This window comes from Microtus ochrogaster, chromosome 7, assembly GCF_000317375.1.
Source record: "Microtus ochrogaster isolate Prairie Vole_2 chromosome 7, MicOch1.0, whole genome shotgun sequence".
Lineage (NCBI taxonomy): Eukaryota > Metazoa > Chordata > Mammalia > Rodentia > Cricetidae > Microtus > Microtus ochrogaster.
Window position 1 is genome coordinate 3,136,540 of NC_022014.1, and position 24,944 is coordinate 3,161,483.

Sequence of the window (24,944 nt, forward strand, 5' to 3'; positions counted from 1 at the left end):
CCACCTCTCTGGCCAACTCAGCCTTCCTTCCTCTCTCTTCCCCAGCTGTGGTCCTACATCGAGGCCAGCTTTTGGGGCTCCGAGGTAAGTCCTCAGCACTTGCCCCCATGTGACTTGGGGCATTTGCTCTGCCCCTAGCACTCACCATCTGCAGCTGCCTGCCCAAGATAAGGTGGTCCTATTCTCCTGGCCCTGTTTTCTAGCCAACAAGACATCTCCAACATCTGGGGAGGGGACCCGCCCAGGAGGTGTCATCCATGTGTATGGGGACGACAGCAGTGACAAGGCAGCCAGCAGCTTCATCCCCTACTGCTCCATGGCTCAGGCTCAGCTCTGCTTCCATGGACACCGTGATGCTGTCAAATTTTTTGTCTCTGTGCCAGGTACATAGATGATCTTTAGCCTCTTTGCCCACTGTGCTACCGTAGCACAGCTCTGACCGTTTCAGGAGGCTATAGCCCTGAGATTCCTCTGCCCACCACAGGAAATGTACTTGCCACTCTGAATGGCAGTGTGCTAGACAGCCCATCAGAGGGTCCTGGGCCTGCTGCACCTGCTGCAGATTCTGAGGGCCAGAAGTTGAAGAATGCGCTGGTGCTGAGTGGTGGTGAAGGTTACATTGACTTCCGCATTGGTAAGTCGGCACAAGCTAGAGGTAGGGCTTGGTGTGGGTGTGTGGGGGAGTCCTCATGACTGCCAATCCTCCAGGGGACGGCGAGGATGATGAAACAGAGGAAGTTGCCGGGGATGTGAACCAGGTGAAGCCCGTGTTGTCCAAGGCTGAGCGCAGCCACATCATCGTGTGGCAGGTTTCCTACACCCCTGAGTGAGAACCTGCCCTGCCTGATGCCAACTGTACATAGGACCCTACCTGCCTGCCCCCCCGCCTGTTCCCTGGGGCAGTCAGGTTCGTCCATCCCCTTTTAACCTCTCAACTTGCAGCTTTTGCCTGAGGTCCAGCCCCCAGCTGTTAGAGAGGGGTGAAGCAAGTTTGGGGAGTGAGACAGGAGGAGGAGAGCCTCTGGGACACCCTCTCTCCAGCAGCTCCTGGCCCTGGCCAACACCCAGCCCCAGTGAAGTCCCAGGGGCCCCTCAGGGCAAGTCAGGACCAAGATTGCTATGGGCAGCTCCCACAGGGGCCCTGGCAGGAGCGGGAGCCGCATACTGCCTAGTCTTCCCCAAGTCTACTTGCTTTGCATGCAGCCCTGAGGGACCCAGGCCTAGCCACTGTCCTCTGCCCAGAAGCAAGGCTAGAACTGTCTGGATTCTGGGACCTCAGCCAGCCTTCTCTGGAATTTTCCCTATCTCCAAACTTACATTCCCTTGGCCCCAGCCTGGGTCTTACCTGGGAACCTGGCATGAAAGCTCAGGGCCGTCCTCCCTGGGCAGCTGCTTCAAAAGATGACAAATACCCATTAACCCAAGGGATCCCAAGATTGTCCAGCCCCTCATAGACCAGTGGACCCTAGTGCCCTGCCCCTCTCAGAAGCCCCAAGGGTAGAATTTCTCAGGCTGCCAGGGCAGGCACAGGCCTCAGGAAGAAGGATGGCCCTGGTGTCCCCAGAGTCAGTCCTAGGATGCAGGCTCGGCCTCAGGTTAATGGAGGATGGTGTGCTCCCAGGGCCTGCCTCCTGCACAGGGCTTGAAGGAGCCCAGCTCGCGGACACGTACTAAGTGCCTAGGGCTGCCAGCTGTGGCCTGCTCCCTTGGAGAGCAACTAACAGAGGCTGCCAGGCAGAGAGGCCAGAAGAGCTGAGGACTGGCCAGGATGGGCAGAGTTATAAGCAAGTGTGTGGAGGCAGGTGCTGCCCTGGCCCTGGTCTTACTCTTCCAGGGGCATTGATCAGAGTCAGCTGGCCTTGACTGCCCTCTCACCACCAGAGAAGCACAGATCCAGGGGCACTGCCCCTGAGCCCACCTGGCCACAACAAGCTGCAGCATTGTGCAGCTGCAGGCTTCTCCCCACCATCCTGCCACCTCTCCACTGTGATGTATGTCCCTTGTCTGTTCCCACAGGAGTGTGAAGTGACTGGGGTTAGCTGGGTGGGTGCAGCTGGAGGAAGGGGCCAGTGCAACTCTCCTCAGGCTTTGGCCTTGCAAGTGAACTCACATATCTGCTCTGTATGTAATAAATGTCTTAACAGTACTTTTGTCTTGAAACTACACCAGTGCACAAGGGTTTTCTGCAGTTTATTATGAAAAGAAATACAGGGAGGGATGTGGGAGTGGCTGTCCCTGGACAGACTGGGTCGGGTGGACCTGCACCCACAGCACTATTCCTGCTGCCGAGCTCTGTGAGGATGGTGAAGACCAGCAACCTCCAGGTTGGTAACGCTGACTTTAGTAGCATCTACTCATACAGCCAATGCCCAGCGCTGTCCTCCCAACACAGAAGCTCTTCCTCGTGGAACCAAAGCGCAATCTCTCTGTGAGCGCTTTCCACCGAGTCACTGCCATGAATCACATTCCTGTGCGGGAATGGCAAGTGAGCCAGAGAGGAGGGACGAGGGGTGGCCAGGGAGTTTGGTAGGACTTACTTGCCAACTTCCACGCAGAAATCCCCACGGATAGTGCCAGGCATGGCGTCCCCTGGGTCAGTGGCCCCTATGAGGGCCCGCGAAGCACGCACAACGTCCATCCCTTGCCACACCTGCAGGGGTTACTGTCAGTGTGATAAGCGCTCCCAAGGTCTAGCCCTCCCCTTGCAGGTCATTGGAAACTCACCATGGCCACCACGGGACCAGAGCTCATGTATTTAACTAGTCGGCTGTAGAAAGGTCTCTCGCGCAGCTCCGCATAATGCTCCCGCAACAGCTCTTCGGAGGCCTAGGGGAGGGACAGCTACCAGTACCAGGGCCCCGGCCCTAGACCCGCCCTGGGCCCACTAGCTCCTTTGTCCGCCCATACCTGCACTAGCTTTAGTGCCACCAGCTTGAAGCCCTTTCTCTCAAAGCGACGCACGATCTCGCCCACCAGCCGCCGCTGCACGCCGTCGGGCTTCACTGCCAAGAACGTGCGCTCGTTCACGCCGCTGTAGGCTGCAAGAGTACTGACTTCAGGCACGCCCCACCACGCACCCAGACCGGCCCCAGTCTGCCCTGGTGCTCACCTGCGGGAAAGAGGTTAGCGAGGATGGTCAGCACCAGGCAGATCATGGCGGCGGATGGGGCGGACCAGGAGGCGAGGGGGCGTGGCCTCCCTTAAAGGACCTCCAGGCGCGGGCTCCGCAGTCCCAGCACATTTCAGCCCTGGGCACAGCCTGAGCCTGAGTGTATCAGAACACCAGGCACCCTGCTGCGAACCGCCGCCTTCCCTGCCCCGTCCTGCGGTACCCACGTAATGAAACCACAACACGGGCCACTTCGTGCCTTTATTTCCAGACCAAAGTGCGAGTAAGAGGCCGCCTGAAACCGACAGCCATCATTCATTGGGAGGTGTGTCAGGGCTGTAGGATCTAACTCTCCACCAAAAGGGAGATCTGGCACAGTCAAAGACACTTGTCCATCAAATGACTCAAACGACTTCTCTGCCCGTCCTGGCAGTTAGACTGGGGTTCCCTTGGCCTTCCCTTTGGTCTCCTGTTTTGCAGGGTAGTCCCAGGGATGCACCCGAGTCCTCTCCAGGTTCAGGAGTGGCTCCTGGACACTGGTATCCCCATTTTTCTGTCGTTCAGCAAGGATCATGGCCCGCAGCAGAGGTGGGTAGGGGACAGGGTTCAACCTGTCCTCTGGTTTCGCAGTGAACGCAGTGAAGGCCTCCTCTTCGTGCTTGGGTACCAACCGCCAATCGTGGTACATGACATGCTCGATTTCCCGAGCCTCATCCTCACTCTTCCCTGGGGAAAGAAGACAAGCTGACTGCCTGCTGGTTGGATAACCTGCGAACCATAACAAGCTCCAACTAGCACCCAGCCTTACCTTTGAAGGTCAGGATGCCCCAGGCCCTCCCGTGGTCCAAGTTCTGCAGAACAAGAGGAGGAATTATCAACACAGAGCCACTGCCACTAAGTTACGTAGGTAAGGGAGGTATACAGGCCCAGGTGGTTCAGGGTGGGTAGAACCAGCCGGTGTGGTCCAGGGTGGGCAAGATGAAGAAAGTGTAGACAAGAACTGGCAGCACAGGGAGAGAGCGCACCTGCGCCGTGTAGTCGGGCCTCACTCGCGTGAGGCGCCAGTAGCACGGCTCGTCGTGCTGCCATAGCCAGGACTTGCGGGTGACCAGACGGCCCAGGCCAAACAACGGGAGGCGGGCGAGCAGCTGTAGGAGGCGGCTCTCACGGCGCACGTCGGCCCAGGCGCGCACCGGCAGCCGGCGACCTGAGTGTGGCCGGGTCAGAGTCTCGTAGTCTAGGGCGTAGAGCTGCGAGTCTCGCGGCTGGTTCCGCTGCTCGCGCAAGGCGCGTATGCGGCGGGCCAGCTCTGCGATCAGCCGGGGTCTCACTCTCTTCCGCGCCATGCCTGTGTCCTTACACCGCCGGAAACTTGTGCTTCTGGAGCTCTCCCGATCCGGAAGCGGTCGGTGTCCTGTACAAAAGCATCCGGGTACATCCGGAAGCTGTAGGAAGGGTGGACTATGGCAGAGGGAGTACCCAGGAGAGCTACGGGCCGGCGTCGCGGCCGGGGTCGGGGCCTGGGTCAGCGGCGACCTCAAACCTGGGAGATCTCCGACTCAGACGACGAAGGTGCCGCCACTAGGAAGGTGGGCACGCAAGCCTCGAGTACAGCAAGCGAGCGCAGGACTGCGGCCAAGGCATTACGGGCAGATCAGGTCCTGAGTCGCCTAGCGGTGTGCGTGGATCCAGGTGCGGGGCCGGGGATGAAGAGGCTGGGAACTTGGGGCTGACTCCACGTCAGGGTGGCAGCTTCATCCACAAGCCCTCACGGGAGAGGGTGAAATGACCGAGCTGTCGTCTACCGTTCCCAGCTATCCTGGAAGATGCAGGTTCCGATATCCTAATAGAGGCGTTGGGCACGCTAGGCTGTGAATGCCGCATCGAGCCGCAGCTCCTGTCCCGCAGCCTGCAGTGGAGCGTCGTGAGGACCGACCCAGCCCCCAGCAGTGTGAGTGTCTCACTATCACCACCCTAGTGCCGGTCTTATTTCAGGTTTCACTTCTGCCTCTGGCTGGCGAAGTCTCTGCATCTATCTTTCTTGCCTCGCACAGGAGTAACCTAAAAGCTGAAGGATGCCCAGTCGCTTTTCTTAACACAAGAAACCTGAACCCAACTGCTGCCAGAACCTCCTGTTGGCAATGAGGATGGGTTGTTCATTGAGTGGGCTAGTTTTGTAGTCTGGAACTTCGAGGGAGCAGTCCTGGCAGGCCTGAACGCCACTGTGTGGAGAGCTGGAGAGTTATTGACAGTGTTTGGTGACTGGGCAGTAGGGGGAAAAACCTTGGGCCCACCCAGGTGGTTAGCAGGGCTGGTGATGTCCCCTACAGGTGCCGCTGGAGGTGTGGCCTGAGGATGAGCGGGAACAGCTGCTGCTGCTAGAACCCCAGGAGTTTCTTCGGAGTGCTGTGCAGCTGTCCCAGGTATCTGGGGAAGATCTGTCATTTGTCTTGTAGGGCTGGAGCTACCATAGAGGTGTTGAGGGAAATACAAGGAAACCTGCTGAGCACTCTAGACACAAGAGGATTGAAGGTCCTCTGGGAGAACTGAGAATGGTGACCTGGACTGCAAACTGGCCGGGGTGGGGGAGGAGCCTAGAATTCTGACTGGTAGTACCCATATGTGCTGGCTGTGGGGTCTGCCTACAACGACTGATAATCCCTTACTTGGCTGCTCGTGTTCCTTGAACTCAAGGGGAACAATGCCTAGCTGATATTTGTCTGGAGTACAGTTATGCTGATCTCTTAGTGGGTGCTAGTGACCAGGGGTCAGCATTTGTCAAGCACCTGATGGGTGGCCAGCCAATGGCCAGCCTGGGTGTAAAGTGGACCAGAAGCAAGGGGGCCGGCTCACTTCTGCACCATAGCTGGAATGTGCCTGTGTACTCCTGAGCCTTAAGGAAGCAGAGCCAATCCCCAGAGAACAGACAAGACCTGGGAGATTCCCCCAGTTCCCGCTTGCCTCTGGAAAACGCCGCACTGGTGGCTATGGCGCGCTGCTCCGGAGAGCAGGTGTGTGATGGTTTTTCTTTCAGACCACAGGTCCACCTTACTCCACGCCCTGGCTGCCTCCCAACAGTCCAGCCCGCCTCCACCTGGCTGTCATTGGACTGGATGCATACATGTGGTACCACTCTCCCTGAACTAGAAGGGCTGGCTTGGGTGGTGTCCAGTAAAATGGGATTGCCTCTAGGGGCTGCTGTGTTCCAGCCGGCCCCACTTGCCCTGGGTGGACCCTGCAGAGGCAGGAGACTTGGAAGCCCAAAGGTTCCCTCTGTTCAGGTCTCAGCATCCCAGTTCTCAAAGGACATGGCAGCTAAATAAGTCAAAGGAAGCCCACGGCAAGATGGCCATCAGCTGGCCGGAGGTGGAGGAGGTAAGAGCTGCCACTGAGTTGTGTTAGATGGCTGGCCTCGGCTTCTGCACTTGGGTTGCTGTATGGGGCCTGTCAGAGCTAGACTTTGTCCCCAGCAAAATGGGTTGGCACTCCTCAGAGGACATCCAGCCCATACTCACTGTCACGCTCCCCAGGTCCTGGTGCTGCTTCAGCTCCATGCAGACCTGGATGTGCTGCTGGTGGCCTCATGGCAGGAGCTGAGTCAGTATGTGTGTGCCTTCACCAAGGCCCTCTCCCAGCGCCCTTCCAAGTATGCACCCCCGCAGGGACCTAGTGGAGGTGGGACAGGGCTGGAGGGCCGCACAGATGAAGGTTCTCAAGGCTCTGTCTGGGTTTCCCTCTCATTTCAGGCAGTACCGGGACTCCCAGGCCTTTTCCTTCTGCACAGCAGGGCACTGGGCCTCAGGTCAGCAAGTGGCCAAAGATGGCTCTGGGCTCCGAGGAGTATGGTGGCGACAAATCAGACAGTTCAACCGGGTCAGCCCAGCTGTGGCTGATGCTGTTGTCACCGCCTTCCCCTCGCCCCGCCTTCTGCAACAGGTGAATCCCCAAGTCCCCTTCCCAGGACTAGGACCTAAAGCCTGCATACTCACACCTGTGCCCACTCTAGGCTTTACTGGACTGCGGCACGGAACAGGAGCGCCTGAATCTCCTAGCTGACCTCCCCGTGAAGGTCCACAGAGGCAGGCAGCCCCGGAGGGTGGGACCTGACATTTCACGCCGAATCTGTATCTTCTTGACCACCACTAACCCCCACCTCCTGCTGGACCTGAGCACTTGATCACACCTGTGACATCCTTGGGCTGCTTCTTGCCCAAGAGACTGACTAGTCACTCTGAGAGGTAGGCAAGGATTGGGCCCAACCAGCATACTTTTTCAGTCTGGGGTAGACTCTGGTCAAATGGAAGCATCATGAGAAGCTGGGGCCCTGGAATGACTGGGGCTTCAACATGCCCTTGGCCTGGATCCTGGGTGCAGGAAGCCTGGTGGCAGAACTGAGTGCCCATTTGGGCAATTCCCAGTCCCATTGCTATCTGGAAGCTTAGGGTACATCCTCAGGAAGTAGTAAGAGACCCTCGGGAGAAGAGATCCAAGCTGCTGGACAGACAGACACAGTGAAAGGTAAACCATAGGCATGGACAGCTCAGGCCTTATTAGGGACCGTTTTAATGTTATATAGCCTATGGGAACGAGACAAAAACCCTTCACAGGGCACCCACTGACATCTTTGTAATGGGCAGGAGCTGACAACATGCAGTTGCAAGTCAGGAAAACCCCAAGGCCCTGTGGGTTGGGACAGCCCATCTCCTTTTTCCTGGGCTGTGAGTGTTTGAGTAAGCTAGCATCCCAGGTTTATAATCCAGGTCCTGAAATGTTTGGGCTGCTGTTCCCAAGACACATGGCAACTCAGAGCACAAACAGAGTGCTGCTCCCCCAGCACATGCAGTAGAATGGCCTCCACGCTCCACGGCCATCAGAAGACTGTCCTGGCTTCAGATAGATGGGGACAAGCCTGGACCTCAGTTCTTCCTCTCCTGCTGCCCTGGAAGGGACAGAATAAGGTAGCCGCGCTTCAGCTGGAGAAGTCAGCTTCTTTTGCAGCGCTTCCTCTGACAGGGCCTGGACTCGGTGCTCTCAACACTAGCTGTGGCTGTGCCAGGAGGGGGTCCAGGGGACTTCCAGTGGTTGCAGTTCATGCTCAGGACCCAGCCCAGCTTGTTACGTAGCACTTGCTTGAGGCCAGGTGGCAAGGGCAGGCCCTCGAGGGTATCTCCTGAGTTTGGCCGCAGCTGGCGCAGGCGATAGCAGCACAGGTATTGCAGGGAGGTGGAGCTGGCACAGGAGCGGATGACTTTCATGCTGCTCTTGGCAGCTGTAGAGCACACCATCGGGTAGAACCTTCTGTTTTGCAGCCGGGTGGCAGCCACTCCTGGAAGGAAGACTCAACCTGAGTGTATGTAAGTCAGGAGCCAAGAAGCTCCTCCCATAATACACCAAGGCGAACAGCTCGTGCCACTCTGAACACAGAAGACAGACTCAGCTTGGCTTCACCTGTCCACCCTGGAGAGCCTCAGATCAGCTGCCTGACTGCACCCTATGCTCCATCTTTGGTCTCCAGCACCTGACTGAGACCTGGTCAGGAAGGCAGCCTCACCTATGCACTTCCTGTTCTTGAAGAAGGTCAGCGTCCCATGCCAGGTGTCCAAGTGTACGCCGATGATAGAGCCCTGGCCAAAGCGTGATGAGAAAGTCATCTTGTCGCCTTTGTGATGGAGGAGCCCTGGGAGAGCAGATGGGTAAGCCTGGGAGGCTTGTGACACTGCTGGCCCCGCCCACAACCCAGGCAATACCCACCAGTGTAGGAGAGGCCCCAGCTGTCTTCGTCCCTGCCAAGCAGGCTGCAGAATGTGTGATGGTACTTGTCCAGGTCTACATCTGAGGTTCCGATGCCCACCATCTGAAACAGTGGGGCTGAGCTAGTTAGGTGCCTAGGGGCCGGGCCCATAGCAGCTACCCTCTTGGCTGGCCATTTACCATGTCAGTGCCATACACAGGAGAGGTCATCTTGATTTCCCAGAAATGCTGGCCATCCCCTAGCTCTTTGGTGCCCCGGATGGCCGCAGTGCCACAGCTGTACTCCATATGAAAGCTAACCTTGCGGTTATCACAGCTCAGCAAGGTGGCTGAGGACTTGTTCAGGTCATCCCAGACCCAATCAAAATCTGTAAGACAGAGGCCCCAAACTAGGCAGGGCTGGGGCAAAGCAGCCTTACTCTGGTGCTAGAGAATCTGCCCGCCCCATCCCCCCACCCCAGGCTCCAGTGACGGGCACTCACCCTCATCCTCCTCACCACACCGACAGTCCTTGCTGCGGTGTGCTGTGTGTAGGCTGTTGCAGAAGGTAGCCTCGTTCTGACCCTCACAGTCACAGAAGGACTCCCCTGTCACAGGCACAGCACTGGGGATGGATGGTGGCAGGGAAGAGTACTCAGGGTCGGAGTCAGAGTCGCTGTGCTGGGAGGAAAGTGACAGATTATTCTATTTATGGCAGCTTTCCCATTGCCAGGCTACCTGACCCTTTCTCACATCCTCCAGAAGAATCCAGACACCTCCTGGGGTTCTCCAGTGTCCAGCATAAGCAGCCTCAGTGCTAAAATTTGACTTGTATACACGAGAGTACAGTGGAATGGGGAGGTGTTCCTGGGGGACAGCGTCTCACTTCACTTCTTAATGGACTCTAAAATTCAATATACAGCCGTCAGCACCATTTCCGCACAGCCAGAAGCCTGGCCACCACAAACCACATGAGATGGGGCCCTCCAGCGCCCACCTCCTGCCGTTTCCAGGTAGCTCAAGGTCTCCTAAACCACAGGGCTGGTACTGTCAGCAAGGTCTAGCATCTGGTTCCTCACAGCCTAAGACCTAAGCCTTAGGATGTGTGCTCCCATCCCATGCAAGGCCACCGGAAGCAAAAGGAGCATCACAGTGAATCCTAACAGGCTAATGTGGCTGCTGCAAACTCCTCCAGAGATGCAGTCTATGTGGCTGGAGCTCAGTCCTCGGAGGCTGACTGGCCAGGTTCCAGCTACTGACACTATTCCCGTTCAGCTGCTCGGCAGTCTCCCTGGAGCTTTGGCTTCTGCCTCCTTGGCCTGCCATGCCCTACACAGTTCATGACCCCTCTATAACCTGAGCAGACCGTGGCCATATCAGTTCTGTCATCCACCCTTGAGTCACATCTATTGCCAGCCACATATCCAGCCCTGTGATGGGCACCAGGTGATCCCTGCGATCCCTAAATGGAAGCATTCAGCCACCAACAGAAGCTTGGACCAGATCTTTCACCCCCATATTCTTTCCACAATACTCAACTCTCTGCACTGTCCTTTTCTCTGCTTCTTTTGCAATACTGCCAGCTCCTCGGGCAAGGCCCCAAATTGCACACCCGATCCCAAGAACCATTATGGTGGTTGTTCAGTACCGTGAGGAAGTAGCCAGCACCAGACAGCTAAGGGAGACTGGAGACTAACCTTCAACTCCAGGCTGTATGCTGGAATAGGGAAGTAGTAACTCCACAGGAAGCCAGACACAGGATGTAGTAACCGAGGTGAACCTAGACCCTTCAGCAGCCAACCAGAACAGCTATCCTGTCTGAAGGAAAGGCTTATGGGGCAGACCTTGCACCCACTGGCAAAGATGGGCTCCTCTAAAGCCAAGGATCCCAGGGAATCAGGGTATACAGTCAATCTACCTTAGGACAGGAAGGAGGGAGGATGCGGCTCAACCCAGCAAAGGGCCCAGGGACACCAGGAAATAACTGACACCAGACTACATGACAGGCATGCATGTGTCACTGCTGCCATCCCTCAGTGATGACTCTAAGGCAGTAGCAGGCAGGCATACAGGCTGCTCCAGGGTACACTGTCATTGGGCGTGGCTGAAAATTTGGGCTGACCTCTCAAGTTCAGAAGACCCCACTGAGGCCGGGCGGTGGTGGCGCACGCCTGTAATCCCAGCACTCAGGAGGCAGAGGCAGGCGGATCTCTGTGAGTTCGAGACCAGCCTGGTCTACAGAGGTAGTTCCAGGACAGGCTCCAAAGCCACAGAGAAACCCTGTCTCGAAAAACCAAAAAAAAAAAACCAAAAACAAAAAAAAACCCAGCACTCAGGAGGCAGAGGCAGGCGGATCTCTGTGAGTTCGAGACCAGCCTGGTCTACAGAGCTAGCTCCAGGACAGGCTCCAAAGCCACAGAGAAACCCTGTCTCAAAAAACCAAAAAAAAAAAAAAAAAAAAAGACCCCACTGACCAAGTCAGTAAACCTATGGCTTCCAAGTTTTCCTCACACCCATGTGAGGCGATCCCATGAGCTTCTAGAAGGGACTCTATGTTGTAGGAAGCTATGACATCAGAGTAGAGGCGACACAGGGCAGCACCAGAATACCAGTCCAGGAAAGCAAGACTGATGAGCCACCCCAAGGGCCTGGTCAGGTGTATCAAGCTGGTATCTACCCTGGGCCCTGCATTCTTGGGCCTCCCTGTGCCTGGAGTCAGCAACAAAGGATGTCTTTGAAAACTGAACTCAAGAACTAAAGATTTAAGAACAAAAACAGAAGCATTTGTCGATGGCCTGAGTTTGATCCGTGGGTATCATATGGTAGAAGCATCCTGACTTGACATGCTCATCATGGGGCATGTGTGCCCACACAGTAAATAAACTGCCTCAAGTCCAAGGCCAGCCTGTGTTACATGTGACACTATTTCTAAAAAAAAGCAGCTGGTGGTAGCACATGCCTTTCATCCCAACGCTTGGGAAGCAGAGGCAGGCGAATCTCTGAGTTCAAGTCTAGCTTGGTGTAGTTCCAGAATAGCCAAGGCTACACAGAAACCCAGTCTCAAAAAGATATAAAGACCACGGATCCTTTTATACACATGAATGTAAGTGAATATTGGTGTAGCAGAAGAAACATACAGGGTGATCAAGATGGTCCAGCATGTATGTGCTTGCTACGATAAATAAAGGACAACCTGAGCTTGATCCCCAGGTCCCAAATAAAGGTGGAAGGAGAGGACAAGCCCACAAAGGAAAATAAAAATTGTCTCCTGACGTCCACCCATTAACTGTGTCACACAACAATAAACAAAACAAAAATATCCAGAAGGTGGGTACCAAGTTGGCAACAGTTATTCCGGAAACTGGTAGGGCTGATGACCAGGCGTCTGCTGTGCACTGACCAGCACTGTCCGGGACTCACATTCCCTGAGCAGGGATCCCTGTCCGTCCTGAGTCTCCGTCACTCTCAAGCTACACAGTCTTTACCAGGCCAAAGAGCCCCCATCCGAGCATGAGATACCAGGAGACAGTCCAACCTCCATCCACACACTGGTCCGCCCCACCTTGTCAGTGAGACCTACCTGCCCATCAGAGTCATAGCCCCGGTTAGTGGTGCCTGCCAAAGCCACGGCTCGGGCATCTGTGTCTCGGCGGGCTGCACTCAGAACAAAGTGCCATGCTCTGCTACTCCGTGGACGCCGGGCCATTGTGGAAAGGACCTGGAGAAAAACTTAATTGTAAGTCTTAAAGACACAATGTGTCAGAATACCGAAATAAGACCAATACCCAAACTGTGCCCCCTGGTATTTCTGGGCCACCTGGCAGGCTAGGCCACAGACCCACCACAGGATGGGGACTACGCGGCCCTGAACACTCAGCCTGGGCTCCAGAAACTCCCACAAGCTCATACCTGGCTCCAGTGTCTGAGAACCTCAATCAAGCACAGGGCGATGGTGTGAAACGCAACCCAGACACCCATAACTCTGGAGGTGCCCCAGCCCATCTCTGCGTTCCGTTCAGGAGCTGCTGCCCCTCGGGTATATGACACTAAACTTGCTCCTCCTCCGCTGTCCACTTTGGCAAATGGCATCCCCAGCATCCAGTTCCTCATGCCAGAAACACAGCTGTCATCCACTCCTGACACCCCTTCTTCCAGCACACCCGAAGTGTTTCCAACTTGTCGCTGGAAACCCACCACTTCCTGCACCACACAACTCTCTCTGACCCATCCCGCTCCACACACTACAAACCCAGCTCAGTCTCGGAAACAACCTTAAACTCCACTGAGGCCTTGACGTCGTTCCTGGGACAAAATGCAAAGCTCTGGGAGGGCTAGATCTCACCCGAGTGGACTGTCTGGGTTTAATAGTCGACTCCGTCCGAGTTGCCTCCCGTCCCCCGCAGATCCACTGCACTACCCTACCTCGCCCCAGTCACCCACAAAGGGGCCGAGCGTGGCCGCGCCCAGCACTCCGCAGCAGTTGGGCTGGCTGAGGGCCGGACAGGAGTACACGGTAGGAACCCAATGAATGAACCTCAGACGTCCCGGGACGCGGCCGCGCTCGGCCTCCGCGGGGCCAGAGGCTCGCGGATCTCGCTACGACGAAGCGGCTGGCACCTGGCTCCGAGGTCCCCGCCCAGAAACCCGAGCGCCACCGCCGGGGAAACAAAGGGTGGCCGGTTTGACCGCCTGCAAGGTCAGCGCGCCGCCCGCCGGGCCTGGCCGGGCTGGGCCGGCGCGGCTCACCTGCGGCCAAGCGCTCCGCCGGCGCTGACCCACTTTCCGTTCCGGCCGCGACGCAAACAATCCCCGCCCCCGCGCTGCATTGGCCCGGCAGCCGAAGGCGGGCGCTCCTGCGGCTTCGCGCGGGGGCGGGTCTCGCGAGACAGGGCTGCTGTCGAGAGGCTTGCTCGACCTGTCAATCCTGAACCAAACTTTCCACTGGTCCTCGCTAGAGCTGTCGAAAAGATTCTCGCATCACTATTGGACAAGCATGCGGAAGTATCTCTGTGACCGTGGCGTCATCATCAGTTGCCAGGATCGGGTTCTCTTCAGGTGATCTGATTGGCTGACGATTGCGAGACTAGGCCTCTCAAAATGAGCCAGGGGCGGACTCCTATTGCCATTGGTTCAAAGGCTCAGAGAGCGGAAAGGAGCCGAGGAGAGCTGCTGGCGGCGGGATGGAGGCGGCAGCTGGTGAGCGTGCGGGTCGGCCAGGCGTGAGGGGTCGGGGAAGTCTGAAGGCGGACCGAGTGCAACTCACCGGTGGCCTGCACACAGAGTGGCCTGAGACGCCAATGCATGTTTACCGAGCCAGCCGGGTGACGCGGATGCACATGGAGGCGGTTACGGCTGCTCTAGGTCCTCAGCCTTGCTCCTCCCAGAGAGCTGGGAGCCCGCTGCAGTCTGTGCATTCGGGCACAGGTGCCGCGTAGCTGTGATAAACTAGCCTCTATGTTTCCTCTGTCTCTGCTGAAGTTAGCTGGCATTTAAGGATTATCACAGGTGAGCGTTCGTACACGGTGTCACGTGTAGCATGTGCCTTCAGTTACTCCATCTCAGGCAGAAGTGAGACCCTGACAGGCAGGTCTGGGACTTCTAGAAGACCTTCTACCAGGGTGCCTTTGTCTTTGTCGCTCTCCCGGACACCCCAACTCCTTTTTCTCACCAGAGCCCGGGAATCTGGCCGGAGTGCGAAATATCATCCTTGTCCTCTCTGGAAAGGGGGGCGTTGGGAAAAGTACCATCTCCACGGAGTTGGCCCTGGCGCTGCGCCACCAGGGCAAGAAGGTGAGGCCCCGACCCGGGCTGACACCTGCTGCACTTAGTTTCCAGCTCCCAGCAATCCTGGAGGGCTTCTCTCCACCCTCAGCCTCCGCTCTCTTTTAGGTGGGGATCCTAGATGTAGACCTGTGCGGGCCCAGCATCCCACGCATGCTCCGTGCACAAGGCAAGGCAGTGCACCAGTGTGACCAAGGCTGGGTGCCTGTCTTTGTGGATCAGGAGCAAAGCATCTCCCTCATGTCTGTGGGCTTCCTGCTGGAGAACCCTAACGAGGCCGTGGTGTGGAGAGGTCCCAAGAAACATGGTAAGAACTCAGTGGGCGGGAGGTCCTCCAGCTGACCCTTCAGTACCGCTATTGTGGCTACTTTCCCTCCTATCATGGTAGCTAGGTATTTGGTAAAGTAAGGATCTAGCCCTGGCCTCTTGGTATTGGAGACTCTGTGCCAATGGACCGCTTCCACGGTTCATGCATGCCCACTCAGCTGGATATATACACCCCTGTGTCCCTGAGAAGCCTCTTCCAGCTTCTGTGACAGCCATATCAGCCTCTGAATGGAGAGAGTGACATGGGACCCACACAGGGGAGTGTTGGGACCAATTAAGTCCTAGCCTTCAGCTGGATGTTGGGACTAATTGAGTCCTGGCCTTTCAGCTGCTCTATCCTGCTAGAACCTTCTAATTGAAGTTACTAGAAGCTGTGCCTAGCTTAGAGGATCAGAGGATGGGATTTTCACCTGTTGGCCATTGACTGCCGTGTATTTAAGCCTACATGGTGTTAATTAAAGTGGGACTTTTGATATCAGTGTTAAAAGGTCTGCATGTCGGTCTGTCTCTGCATCTGTATTCTCAACCTCCAGCCCCCTTTCCCGAAGCTCACGAACTTGGTTCTAGCGCACAGAGTGCAGACACGGGGGCGTGGTGCGTGGTAGAGGAGAAGCTGTGTTTGGCCTGTGTTGTCCATCTCTTAGTTAGGAAGGGAGGTCTCCTGAGAGCCTCGCCCTCTCTCAGCACACGGGTCTGAGGCGCAACAGTGTGTAGTGGGCCATGCGCTGAGCTCCAAGGTCTCTAACGTTAGACCATCCTGGCTGTAGTGGGGGGCTGCCTGGAAGAAGAACACACTTAGAGGGAATGGCTCGCTGCTTCTGGACGTGCCGGCAAGGAGCTTCATGTCAGGCCATTCTCTGGCCTAGAGGACCAGAGGCCCTTCAGGGAGACTCAAGGTTCCGTCGTCACTCGGGACCATAAGGGTCAGGTGGAGTGTTTGGAGGTAGTTCAGTGCTGGCCGTAACATGGCTGCTGGGAAGCATGGAGTGCTTGTGCGGCCCCCCGAGCTCTGCCTCCCCAGTCACCTCGCAGATCAAGGACCCTTGCTGCCTTGTGTGGCAGGTGTTCCCATTGTCCCCCGAGAGTTGCCCAGTAGCTAATGGTAGATCTGGGGCTGGGGGCTGGACAAGATGGGCCTCCCCAGCCTAACCCCCCCTCAGGTTACTTCTGGTCTCTGGGGTCTCGGCAGCGCTGATAAAGCAGTTCGTGTCTGACGTGGCCTGGGGAGAGCTGGACTATCTGGTTGTGGACACGCCACCAGGGACTTCTGATGAGCACATGGCCACCGTGGAAGCCCTGCGCCCCTACAGGCCCCTGGGGGCCCTTGTGGTCACCACACCACAGGTACTACGGCATCTCCAACATCACCTGGGGTGTGTGTCTGTGTCCTGTTGGGCTGGGCTATGGTGGGCCATGTTCCCTGCTGATTGCATGGTTCTTGGCTGACATGTGGCTTACTGGCCTCTTTACTCTGATCTACAGGCAGTGTCTGTTGGGGATGTGAGGCGGGAGCTGACTTTCTGTAGGAAGACTGGGCTGCAGGTCATAGGGGTCGTGGAGAACATGAGCGGCTTCGTCTGCCCACACTGCGCTGTGAGTCTCTGAAGATGGGTGGGCTTAATTCAAGGTCTGAGGGAGTGAAAGACAGGGCAAGCAGTCAGAGGGTTCCAGTAAGAAAGTCCCCTGTCCATCAGTTCAGATGAGTGACTTCCCGGCCAATGAAGACACTGTTCCTACCTGGGTATTCTCCCTGGAGCAGCTGGAGGTCTCACCTTGGCCGTGGGTCTGCAGACTGGACCCTCACAGCCTTTGTTTCCTAGGACTGCACCAACGTCTTCTCCAGGGGTGGAGGGGAGGAGCTGGCCCAGCTGGCTGGAGTCCCCTTTTTAGGTAAGTGTCAAGAGCAAGCCAGCAAGGGTCCCAGATAGCACCTACCAGGCTTCTGAGTGGGCCTGACTTCAGTGGGTGTGGAGTTTGGTTTATGTGGGCTGCCCACCGCCCAGCAGTCTTGTGGGAGTGCATGTGGCAGGGGTACCAGGCTCTGCCACTTGCCCCAGTTATTGTCAGGGAGGTCAGCAGCCTGAGTTTCTGGTGAGTGTGTGGTGGTTGACACTTCTCACCTGCTGAGCCTTGCTAGGCCTCCTCTTATTTTTGTTTCTTGGGGAGGGGGTTGTGGCACTTGCCACAGGGAACATGGGGAAGCCAGGTGACAGTTTGGGGTGGGGGGCCAGTAGGTCCCAGAGACTGAACGCAGGTTGTCGGACTCAGCAGCAGCACTTCTACCACTGAGCCCTCTGTCAGCCCTTCCCTGGCCTTTGCTGTTGCAGGCTCGGTTCCCCTGGACCCCCAGCTCACCAGGAGCCTGGAGGAGGGCCGTGACTTCATCCAGGAGTTCCCCAAGAGCACTGCCTATGCCGCACTCACTTCCATCGCCCAGAAAGTTCTGCACAGGATGCCTGCTCTGCACTCCTGACAGCCTCCCAGCCTCTCTGTCCACAGCCTACAGGAGCTCTGGGAGCTGGTGTCCTCAGGACTGGCCTGAGCAATGGCTAGTCTGTGCGATGACCTCCGTGCAGACATCTCCCTGCAGGCCCCAGTGTTGGGGGCAGAGTTTTCTTTACCATCAGCGGCCTCGCCAGACTAGTTTGTAGCTGAGGGGACGGTTTGGGTCCTAGTTTCTTGAGATGGTCGCAGCCTTAACCTCCACCCTATGGGTTTTGTCCAGCCCTAGTTCCCTCCGCCCCAGATCCACAGGCTGCTCAGACAGCACACTATACATGAGCTGGCCAGTACGTTCTCCTCCTGACTGACCCTGAGTGCCCACAAGGACTGTGCTGTGGAGCCTTCCGTGATGTACTGTGTAGTTTACTTGGTAACTTACGGAGTCTACCATTAAACTATCTCTCTACCTTGTGGAGAACCCAGCATCCAGACCCTTCTGTCCTCAGTGAGATGGCTTTTGCTGTGTTCTAGGTCTGGAACAGGCAGTATTAGTAAAGATATAACGGGGCCTGAAGAGATGGTGAGGATGTCTGTCTTGTCTTGGGGACAGGTGTCAGCACCTTGTGTTTTCAGAGACCCCGTGGGCCTGGGGCAGCCATAGGATGAGAGTTGAGGCACGGAGGCCCTTTCCTCCTTCCTGGAAAGGTCAGGAAGGAAAGCTCTGGAAAGCACATGGTGACCTGTTATGTCTTCCTGGGGCAAAGCTGAGGTCTCCAGGGGACAGTGGGGGCCTGGGAAGCATTTCATAGGATGGTTCCTGCAGTCAGATGGGAAGGCGCTGTCCTCACCTCCCACCTGCCTCCGCCCCAGCACCACTGTTCATGCCCAGCAGTGAGCGATGTGGTGACCGCCACAGCTGGGCTCTGACCACCTGGGATCTGGACAGCTGTGAGAAGCCCACCTGGTCCCAGTGTCGTGCCCTGAGGGAAGGCTGCAATGCCATGTTTTGGGAAGATATAGGTGCCTGTAGTTCCTTGTGTTGGAGGAGAGGGTCCCAGGAAACCCAAGAGGGCATGGACGCAGTAAGGTGAAGTGGGACGCATGTTCCCAACACCAGCAAGGCACAGGTGGGCTCAGGTAGAGCTATAGAAGAGGTAGGGACAAGGGCACACTCAACAAGCCATGCTTAGTGCTTGCTTTTAATTGTTGCCAGCAGGGAGTGCTGCTGAGTGCTTTGCCTCCTGGTTGGGTCCTTGGGCACCTGGCCTGTGCCCACCTTTCTGAGTTTAGGCCACATGGCTGCCAGTACTGCCCTGCTTCTAGGAAGTGAACAGCCTAGGACCTATCCCCTAGAGTTGAGTAGGTATTCTCCGCCCCTCCCCCCACTGGCTTCGAGGGCTGGCGATTCTGGTAACAGTGAGAACTGTCCTGACCACAAGGCGGCATTAGGCCAAACCAGGCCAGTGGTAGCCAGAGTCAGCAGTGCGCAAAATGTGTTTCGCTGACGTCTCGAAGGTCGAGGCCTGAGACGTCGGCAGGGCCAGCACAGGTGATGTTGTTGTAGGTGTGCACCGGTTGGCAGTCATCCCCCTCACAGACAGTCTGAACAAAGCGGGGGACAACGCCGGGGTTCTGCAGGGCAAAGTCACGCAGTGCCTTGAGGGGACAGTGGCAGTCCCAGGGGTTGGCATCAAGCCACAGACGCTCTAGGCCAGGTTGTGGCGAGAAGGTGTGCAAAGAGTTGTTCCTGAGGCTGAGGTAGCGCAGCCTCCCCAGTTGTGAGAAAAGGCCTTCCGACAGCCCCTCCAGGCGGTTGTGGGAGATGTCCAGCCAGAAGGCCCGCTGCAAGGGGCTCAGGACATCCTCAGACAGCGCCGACAGCCGGTTATATGAGAGAAGCAGGTACTCCAGCTGACCAAGTCCCTGGAAAAGCTGGCGGGGCAGATGTGTGAGCTGGTTGTCGGTAAGATCAAGCTCAAGGAGCTCAGAGAGCCCCGCCAGGCTATGCTCCTCAATGCTGGAGATGCTGTTACCCCTGAGGAAGAGCCTGCGCAGCCCCGAGAGGCCGGCGAAAGTGTGCAGGCGGATGCGGCCCAGGCAGCTGTGCTCCAGGTGCAGGCTGTGCAGCTTGCCCAGGCCCTGGAACACTCGCTCTGGGAGGCTCTTCAGACAATTGCCGGAGAGATTCATAACGGCCACATTGAAGAGACCCAAGAAGGCACCCACCTTGACCTCGTGGATCTGATTGTCATTGAGCGTGAGCACCTCCAGCTGCCCAAGGCCCTCAAATGTCTTCTCACCTAACTGCCGGATGCGATTGTGACCAAGCTGCAGTTCCTCCAAGAAGTGTAAGTCTTTGAAAGTACGGGGCCTCAAGATAGTGATGGCGTTGTGTGCCAGGCGCAGAACATGCAGACCCAGCAGGCCTGGGAAGGTGTCCTCCAGGAGGCCTGCCACGCGGTTATGGGAGAGGTCCAGCCAGCGCAGTGCCTTCATGCCCAGGAAGGCACCGGGGGCCACAGCTGTGACAAAGTTGCGGTCCAGGTACAGCTTCTGCAGCCTGGGCAGGTGTATGAAGACGTTGGCTTTGACGCTGCGCAGCGCGTTCCTGCTCAGGTCCAGCTCTCGCAGCTCACCCAAGCCACAGAAGAGCGAAGGCTGCAGGTAAGCCAGTTTGTTGCCAGCCAGCACCAGCTCCCGGAGGTTACCCAGGCCCTGGAACACCGTATCGGGCAGTACCACTAGGCTGTTCCAGCCCAGGTTGAGGTCCCAGAGGTGACTGAGGCCCCGGAACAGCCCCTCTTCCAGCCGGCCCATAAGGTTGTTGCTCAGGCTGAGTGAAGCCAGGCTGGGCGTGTGCGTGAACAAGCCAGCAGCGAGGCCCCGGAGCAGGTTCCGCTCCAGGTGCAAGTGGTAGAGGTTCTGCAGGCCCAGCAGCGCCTGGGGCTCCAGACTGCTCAGCCAGCTGCCCTGCAGGTTGAGGAAGTCCAAGCTGGACAGGTTTTGGAAAGCCGCCGAGGGGATGGAGGAAAGGTTGTTGCCGTCGAGCCACAGGGCCCTGGTGCTCGCTGGGATGCCATCAGGCAGCCGTGTGAGGTTCCTCGAACTGCAGAAGACACTGAGCTCCTCTGTGTGGTCGTCATAGCTGCAGGTACAGGTGACAGGGCACGGGGGGCCCTCGGCATCTGTGGATGCTCCAGGATCTGCCCCTTGCAGGTCACAGGAGCCCAGTGCCACCCAGAAAGCCAGAAGTACCACCAGGGCTGGGCCTCCTGTGGGGAGAAGGGCTTGGCAAGGAGGTGCCCAGAGGACTGTGACCCATGATGTGAACCAACCCCTGGGCTTCCCTAGGCCTCAGCCACTGTAAGAGAAGGGTGTTGTTTGAGGTCTGAGACCTGTGATCAACCCTCTTTGATATGAGCAGCCAGATCCTATCCTTGGAAGTAACTTCACTTTTCCAGTTCACGGGACCAGCGAGTGGTGGTCCCCGTCTCATTGCACCCAGGGCTTAGAGGCTTTCATTTCAACCTGGCTCCACAGGCAACCCTGGCCCTGGCCACTAGGCCATGTGGCAGTCTGTGCCCTCTGGGGTATACACAGTCAGGCTGAAAAGCAGAGTCGAGCTGTTTGCCAGGACCTGGCTGTTCCAGAATATTCTGGAACAGACCCGGGCAGCATATTCATTTGTGGTCCCCAGTGACTGAACGGCAAGCTGGGCACTCCCTGCCTGCTGGGCCCCTAGCTGGAAGAGGCACACCCTACTTGCTCCCCAGTATCTGCAGCCTGTACCACCTGCTGGCAGAAGAATGGGGTCTAGAAAACCCTGTCTGCACTCTCAGGGCTCCACCAGCACCTCAGGTCTATGCCGAGACCGTTCCGCACCACACAGCCTGCATCCTGAGTGACTACAACGGTTCTGGAGTGAGACTTCATGGAGCAGCCCCTGGCATTGTGATAGCATGCCAAAGGCAGGCAAGGATAAAACTGGCTTCGTACTCACCCGGGGCTGGGCCCCAGAGGAGCAGAAGCTAGAAGGGTCACAGGCTGTGGCTAGCACACCGTCGCGGCAAGCTGTGAGGTAGGGCTGTGGGGAGCTCGTTTCTGCACCTCGATATGCCCAGGGGTTCGGTACTTGTTCCAGCCTGCCCTGCCTTCCTTTGGCCCTCTCCCCAGTGCCACCACCAAGGGAGAGCGTAACGAGACCCCTTGGGGTCGTGATTAGCAGAATCCAAGACCCAATCCAGAATTCCCACCAGCCCACCCTGAGCTGAGCTCACTGCAGCTTTTCCCAGTGGGCTCAGGGTTGAGGGCCAGCTACCCTCAGAGCAAGTGGCAGGGATACGGGGTCCTCACCTGTCCTCGGGGCCATTGCGCCTCGCACAGAACTGGCTGCAGGCAGGCAGTGAGTGAGGGCTGCCTAAGTGCAGGCTGCTGCCCTCTGGATTTCCTCACTGCCAGTAGCTGGCAGCCTTAGGCTGGCCCTGCCCCACACTGGTCTCCTTTAACCCTCTCGTGCTGGGCAGCTAGTCTCAACCGCAAGTCTTCTGGGTGCAGATGCGGGGGAGACGTGGGGCTCTGAAGGCTGCCCATGCAGGTGTTGAAGGTAGAGGCTTGTTGGAGCAGCCTTACAGGATCTGGTGCTCAAGATAGAGAGGCCCCTCTCTCCAAGTAGGTTCAGCCAAGGTGAGAATACCCTAAGGGAGCTCGCAGATCCTGGGGAACCCCCCACTCACCCCCATACTGAGCAGATTGCTGTATCGGGTTAAGCAGTTGCTGCCTGTTTCTTACAGACCCTCCTGTATTTCTAGCATGTTGCCTGAGCTGGGGTTTCTTTTTTTCTTTCTTTCTTTTTTTTTTTTTTTTTTTTTTTTTTTTTGGTTTTTCAAGACAGGGTTTCTTTGTGTAGCCCTGGTTATCCTGAACTCACTCTGTAGACCAGGCTGGCCCCAAACTCATAGAGATCTCATAGAGATCCACCTGCCTCTGCTTTCCAAGCGCTGGGATTTAAAGCTGTGCACCACCACTGCCTGGCTTAGCTGGGGTTTAACAGGCTAAGTTGGTCCCACCGTTTGGGCTTCCCAGCCCAGTGGTTTGTCCAGGGCTCAGTCTCAGCCTTCCAGTGACCTCTAGGTCAGCTGATGTCTGGCCACTGCCCCTCCCCCAGGGCCTCTTCTAGGAACACCTGGCAGGGCCACCAGCTACCTCATGTTTGCCTTCAGTAGCACAGCCCTCTTGGGGAAGCCTGGCAAGAGGACAGTGGGAAACCCAGGCCCTAAGGGCCAGGGCCAGCAGCTTCCACGGGCTCTGACTGTCCTCAGCGGCAACAAGGGCCTAACTACCACAGTTCCTTGTGTGTAGAGACCCCGGGTAAACGTGCTGCCTCGGGGAGGTTAGGGCGCTGCTCATGGGGCCCTCAACTTGGCCCTGGCTCCACTCACCCTGCCGGAGCCCCATCTCGGCTTCCTCCTCCAGGGCCTGAGAGCTGTGACCTGGCGGACGCTCGGAAGCGGTGAACCCTGCCTTGAGCTCTGTCCCTTTGCCCTGCTGGGGTGGTGGGAATGCACACGGGAGGGGCCAGGTTTCAGGGGGAGCACCTCTCGGGGAGGGGGGCTGGGGGACATTAGGCCCTATCTCCAGGCAGACAGAGGAAGTAGACAGGTCTGGGAGGGTCAGGGGGTTGTGGCTTCCACTCTGCTGCCTCATCTCCAGGGCATTTTCCAGGTTATTCCTCAGCCTCTTTTCTGAGAAATTATAGATCGGCAGGGGCAGGCTCCGCCCAGAGCCACAGAACAGTTTACACAGGAAAAGTGCAGGCTCAGCAGGGCTGTGGGGCCAGTGGCCTGCCTCAGTCTCTGTTGGGAAAGGGGGCCGGGCAGCAGTGCCCAGGAGTCCCTGTGGGGCCCTGCTTTACTCTGGGCTGGGATGGATCTCTTCCTTTCCACTGCAAACACCTCTGGATGTGGAGTGGAGGCCTTAGCAGGCTTTTGACAGCTTGGTTAGAGCCAAGCAGCCTCCTGGGTCCTGAGTCACACAGCACAGTAACATAACCAGAGTTCTCTACTCCCCAACAGCCCAGCTATCCTGTCAAGGTTTCCTTCCCAGGGCCATGCTCGGGGCCCATGCGGCCTGTGTCTAGCCCTGAATATGCCATCAGATGCAGAGTGCACCAGGTCAGCCTCTGGACATCATCCGAGTGAGACAGCCGTGTGGTACATCTGTCCGAGCTGGGCGCTCAGCTCCTCCCTCCAGGACCACTCAGTGAAGCTGTGGGTGGTGGCTCTGAGGCCTGAGGGAATGTGGGTGCTTCTGTGGGGGCAGGACTTGGGGTCCATATGGCTTCCCTAGCTGTCTCTGCGTGTGAGCTACTGGTAGATGGCTGTCCTGGTGGTCTGTGTTTTCTGGGTCTCTGATTAGGCCGAGCACACTGAAGCTGTTGGCACATTTCTGTTTGAGCCTCTTGTCAGTTTCTCTCAGATCACCCATCAGTCTTGAGATTTCTTGTCAGGAGCTTAGGGCTTTTGGTTCTGTGTGTGCAGGCACATGGTGCTAGGCTGGATACAGGCCAGGGTCTGTGTGCGAGGCTCGAGCGTACTCCCTTACTCCCCCAGCCAGAGTTAGTAATTTCATGTTTTAATTTTTTTTTTTTGAGACAGCCTAATCTGACCTTGAACTTGATATGTAGCAGGTGAGGCTTTAAACTCCTGGTTCTTCTGCCTCTACCTCCCAAGTGCTGGGGTTACAACTGGAATTACGTCACCACTTCGAGGCTGACAGAACCTTACTACATAGTCCAGACTGGTGCTCAAATTCACAGTGGCCCCTTGCCTCAGCCTCCAGTGTGCTGGGCTTATCAAAATGCAGCACGCCCAACTAATCCTTAATTTTTTACGTAATCTGAATTATCAGATGAGAATTTTGAGTCCTGTTTGCATTTGTAACTAAACATGTTCCCTCACGTCCCTTTTAAATCTCTTCCATTGCTATCAATCTCTTGCTGTCTTGGTCAGTCTGGGGTAGCTGAGAGTGTTGGCAATCACCTGCAATGCTTGAGGGAAGGCGGGTCTGCGAGATTTTTTTTTTTTCCTGAGACAGGGTCTCTCTATGCGGCTCTGGCTGTCCTAGAACTCACTATGTAGACCAAGCTGGGCTTGAACTCACAGAGATGTTGCTGGGATTAAAGGTGTGAGCCGCCACCACCACTCGGCATGACAGTGTCTTTCTGTCCAGAAACATTTTAGTTTCACGTGGTTCCTTTGTCTGCTGTTGGTCTCAATGTCTGTGCTACCAGGGACGTGTTCTAACCCTTTCCTGCGCCTGGAAGCTGAAGCTCATTCCCTGATTTGGGGAACTGGTCGTATGCTGAGGTCCTTGGCCCATTCAGAGTTGAGTTTTGTATGGAATAAGAAGACTCATGTTTCATGTAACTAACGATCCAATTTGACCATCGTTTGTTGATGCTTTTCTCAAGTGTGTATTAAAAAAGAATCAGAGCCGGGCGATGGTGGCGCACGCCTTTAATCCCAGCACTCGGGAGGCAGAGGCAGGCAGATCTCTG

General features: G+C 56.7%; 7 protein-coding genes across 30 annotated transcripts in view; 3 read left to right on the top strand and 4 right to left on the bottom strand.

The window, feature by feature from the left end:
• Positions 1–2,146, top strand: part of Mapk8ip3 (mitogen-activated protein kinase 8 interacting protein 3) — a 45,427-nt gene extending 43,281 nt beyond the window's left edge. For all 21 annotated transcript variants that reach the window (XM_026780711.1, XM_026780718.1, XM_026780714.1 and 18 more), the window contains 4 exons: positions 46–84; positions 204–383; positions 485–634; positions 709–2,146. In XM_026780711.1, coding sequence (XP_026636512.1) covers positions 46–84; positions 204–383; positions 485–634; positions 709–830 — 491 coding nt within the window. In that variant the 3' untranslated portion in view covers positions 831–2,146. The remainder of the gene's footprint in view (positions 1–45; positions 85–203; positions 384–484; positions 635–708) is intronic.
• Positions 2,147–2,171: 25 nt separating this feature from the next.
• Nme3 (NME/NM23 nucleoside diphosphate kinase 3) lies at positions 2,172–3,184 on the bottom strand. Its single transcript, XM_005349121.3, has 5 exons — positions 3,110–3,184; positions 2,908–3,038; positions 2,725–2,826; positions 2,538–2,650; positions 2,172–2,468 (listed from the first exon to the last, which is right to left on the bottom strand). Exons 1-5 carry the CDS (start codon positions 3,153–3,155, stop codon positions 2,351–2,353), a joined length of 510 nt encoding a protein of 169 aa, XP_005349178.1. The 5' UTR covers positions 3,156–3,184; the 3' UTR covers positions 2,172–2,350.
• A 173-nt stretch (positions 3,185–3,357) lies between these two features.
• On the bottom strand, positions 3,358–4,500 carry Mrps34 (mitochondrial ribosomal protein S34). Its single transcript, XM_005349132.2, has 3 exons — positions 4,135–4,500; positions 3,918–3,960; positions 3,358–3,835 (listed from the first exon to the last, which is right to left on the bottom strand). Exons 1-3 carry the CDS (start codon positions 4,453–4,455, stop codon positions 3,543–3,545), a joined length of 657 nt encoding a protein of 218 aa, XP_005349189.1. The 5' UTR covers positions 4,456–4,500; the 3' UTR covers positions 3,358–3,542.
• A 17-nt stretch (positions 4,501–4,517) lies between these two features.
• Positions 4,518–7,572, top strand: Eme2 (essential meiotic structure-specific endonuclease subunit 2). Its single transcript, XM_005349133.2, has 8 exons — positions 4,518–4,801; positions 4,924–5,060; positions 5,440–5,532; positions 6,144–6,235; positions 6,391–6,484; positions 6,640–6,755; positions 6,856–7,045; positions 7,116–7,572. Exons 1-8 carry the CDS (start codon positions 4,573–4,575, stop codon positions 7,284–7,286), a joined length of 1,122 nt encoding a protein of 373 aa, XP_005349190.1. The 5' UTR covers positions 4,518–4,572; the 3' UTR covers positions 7,287–7,572.
• A 69-nt stretch (positions 7,573–7,641) lies between these two features.
• Spsb3 (splA/ryanodine receptor domain and SOCS box containing 3) lies at positions 7,642–13,665 on the bottom strand. Its single transcript, XM_005349134.1, is given in 10 exon segments — positions 7,642–8,435; positions 8,661–8,786; positions 8,861–8,963; positions 9,041–9,228; positions 9,343–9,520; positions 12,420–12,557; positions 13,262–13,416; positions 13,419–13,503; positions 13,505–13,596; positions 13,599–13,665. Coding segments are annotated over 10 exon segments (1,476 nt in total). The 3' UTR covers positions 7,642–8,091.
• A 320-nt stretch (positions 13,666–13,985) lies between these two features.
• Positions 13,986–17,908, top strand: Nubp2 (nucleotide binding protein 2). Of its 3 annotated transcripts, none has more exons than XM_005349136.2 (7): positions 13,986–14,035; positions 14,511–14,629; positions 14,729–14,927; positions 16,137–16,291; positions 16,430–16,540; positions 16,768–16,837; positions 17,275–17,908. In XM_005349136.2, the coding sequence occupies exons 1-7, from the start codon at positions 14,020–14,022 to the stop codon at positions 17,418–17,420; spliced, it is 816 nt and encodes a 271-aa protein (XP_005349193.1). In that variant the 5' UTR covers positions 13,986–14,019; the 3' UTR covers positions 17,421–17,908. The 3 variants fall into 3 exon arrangements, with proteins under 3 accessions (XP_005349193.1, XP_026636371.1, XP_026636369.1); XM_026780570.1 differs by lacking the exon at positions 13,986–14,035 and adding an exon at positions 14,047–14,344 and having other exon boundaries at positions 14,712–14,927; XM_026780568.1 differs by lacking the exon at positions 13,986–14,035 and adding an exon at positions 14,048–14,344.
• A 661-nt stretch (positions 17,909–18,569) lies between these two features.
• Igfals (insulin like growth factor binding protein acid labile subunit) lies at positions 18,570–22,876 on the bottom strand. Of its 2 annotated transcripts, none has more exons than XM_026780144.1 (2): positions 22,828–22,876; positions 18,570–20,661 (listed from the first exon to the last, which is right to left on the bottom strand). In XM_026780144.1, the coding sequence occupies exons 1-2, from the start codon at positions 22,841–22,843 to the stop codon at positions 18,866–18,868; spliced, it is 1,812 nt and encodes a 603-aa protein (XP_026635945.1). In that variant the 5' UTR covers positions 22,844–22,876; the 3' UTR covers positions 18,570–18,865. The 2 variants fall into 2 exon arrangements, with proteins under 2 accessions (XP_026635945.1, XP_005349194.1); XM_005349137.2 differs by lacking the exon at positions 22,828–22,876 and adding an exon at positions 21,743–22,048.
• Between the last annotated feature and the right edge of the window lie 2,068 nt (positions 22,877–24,944).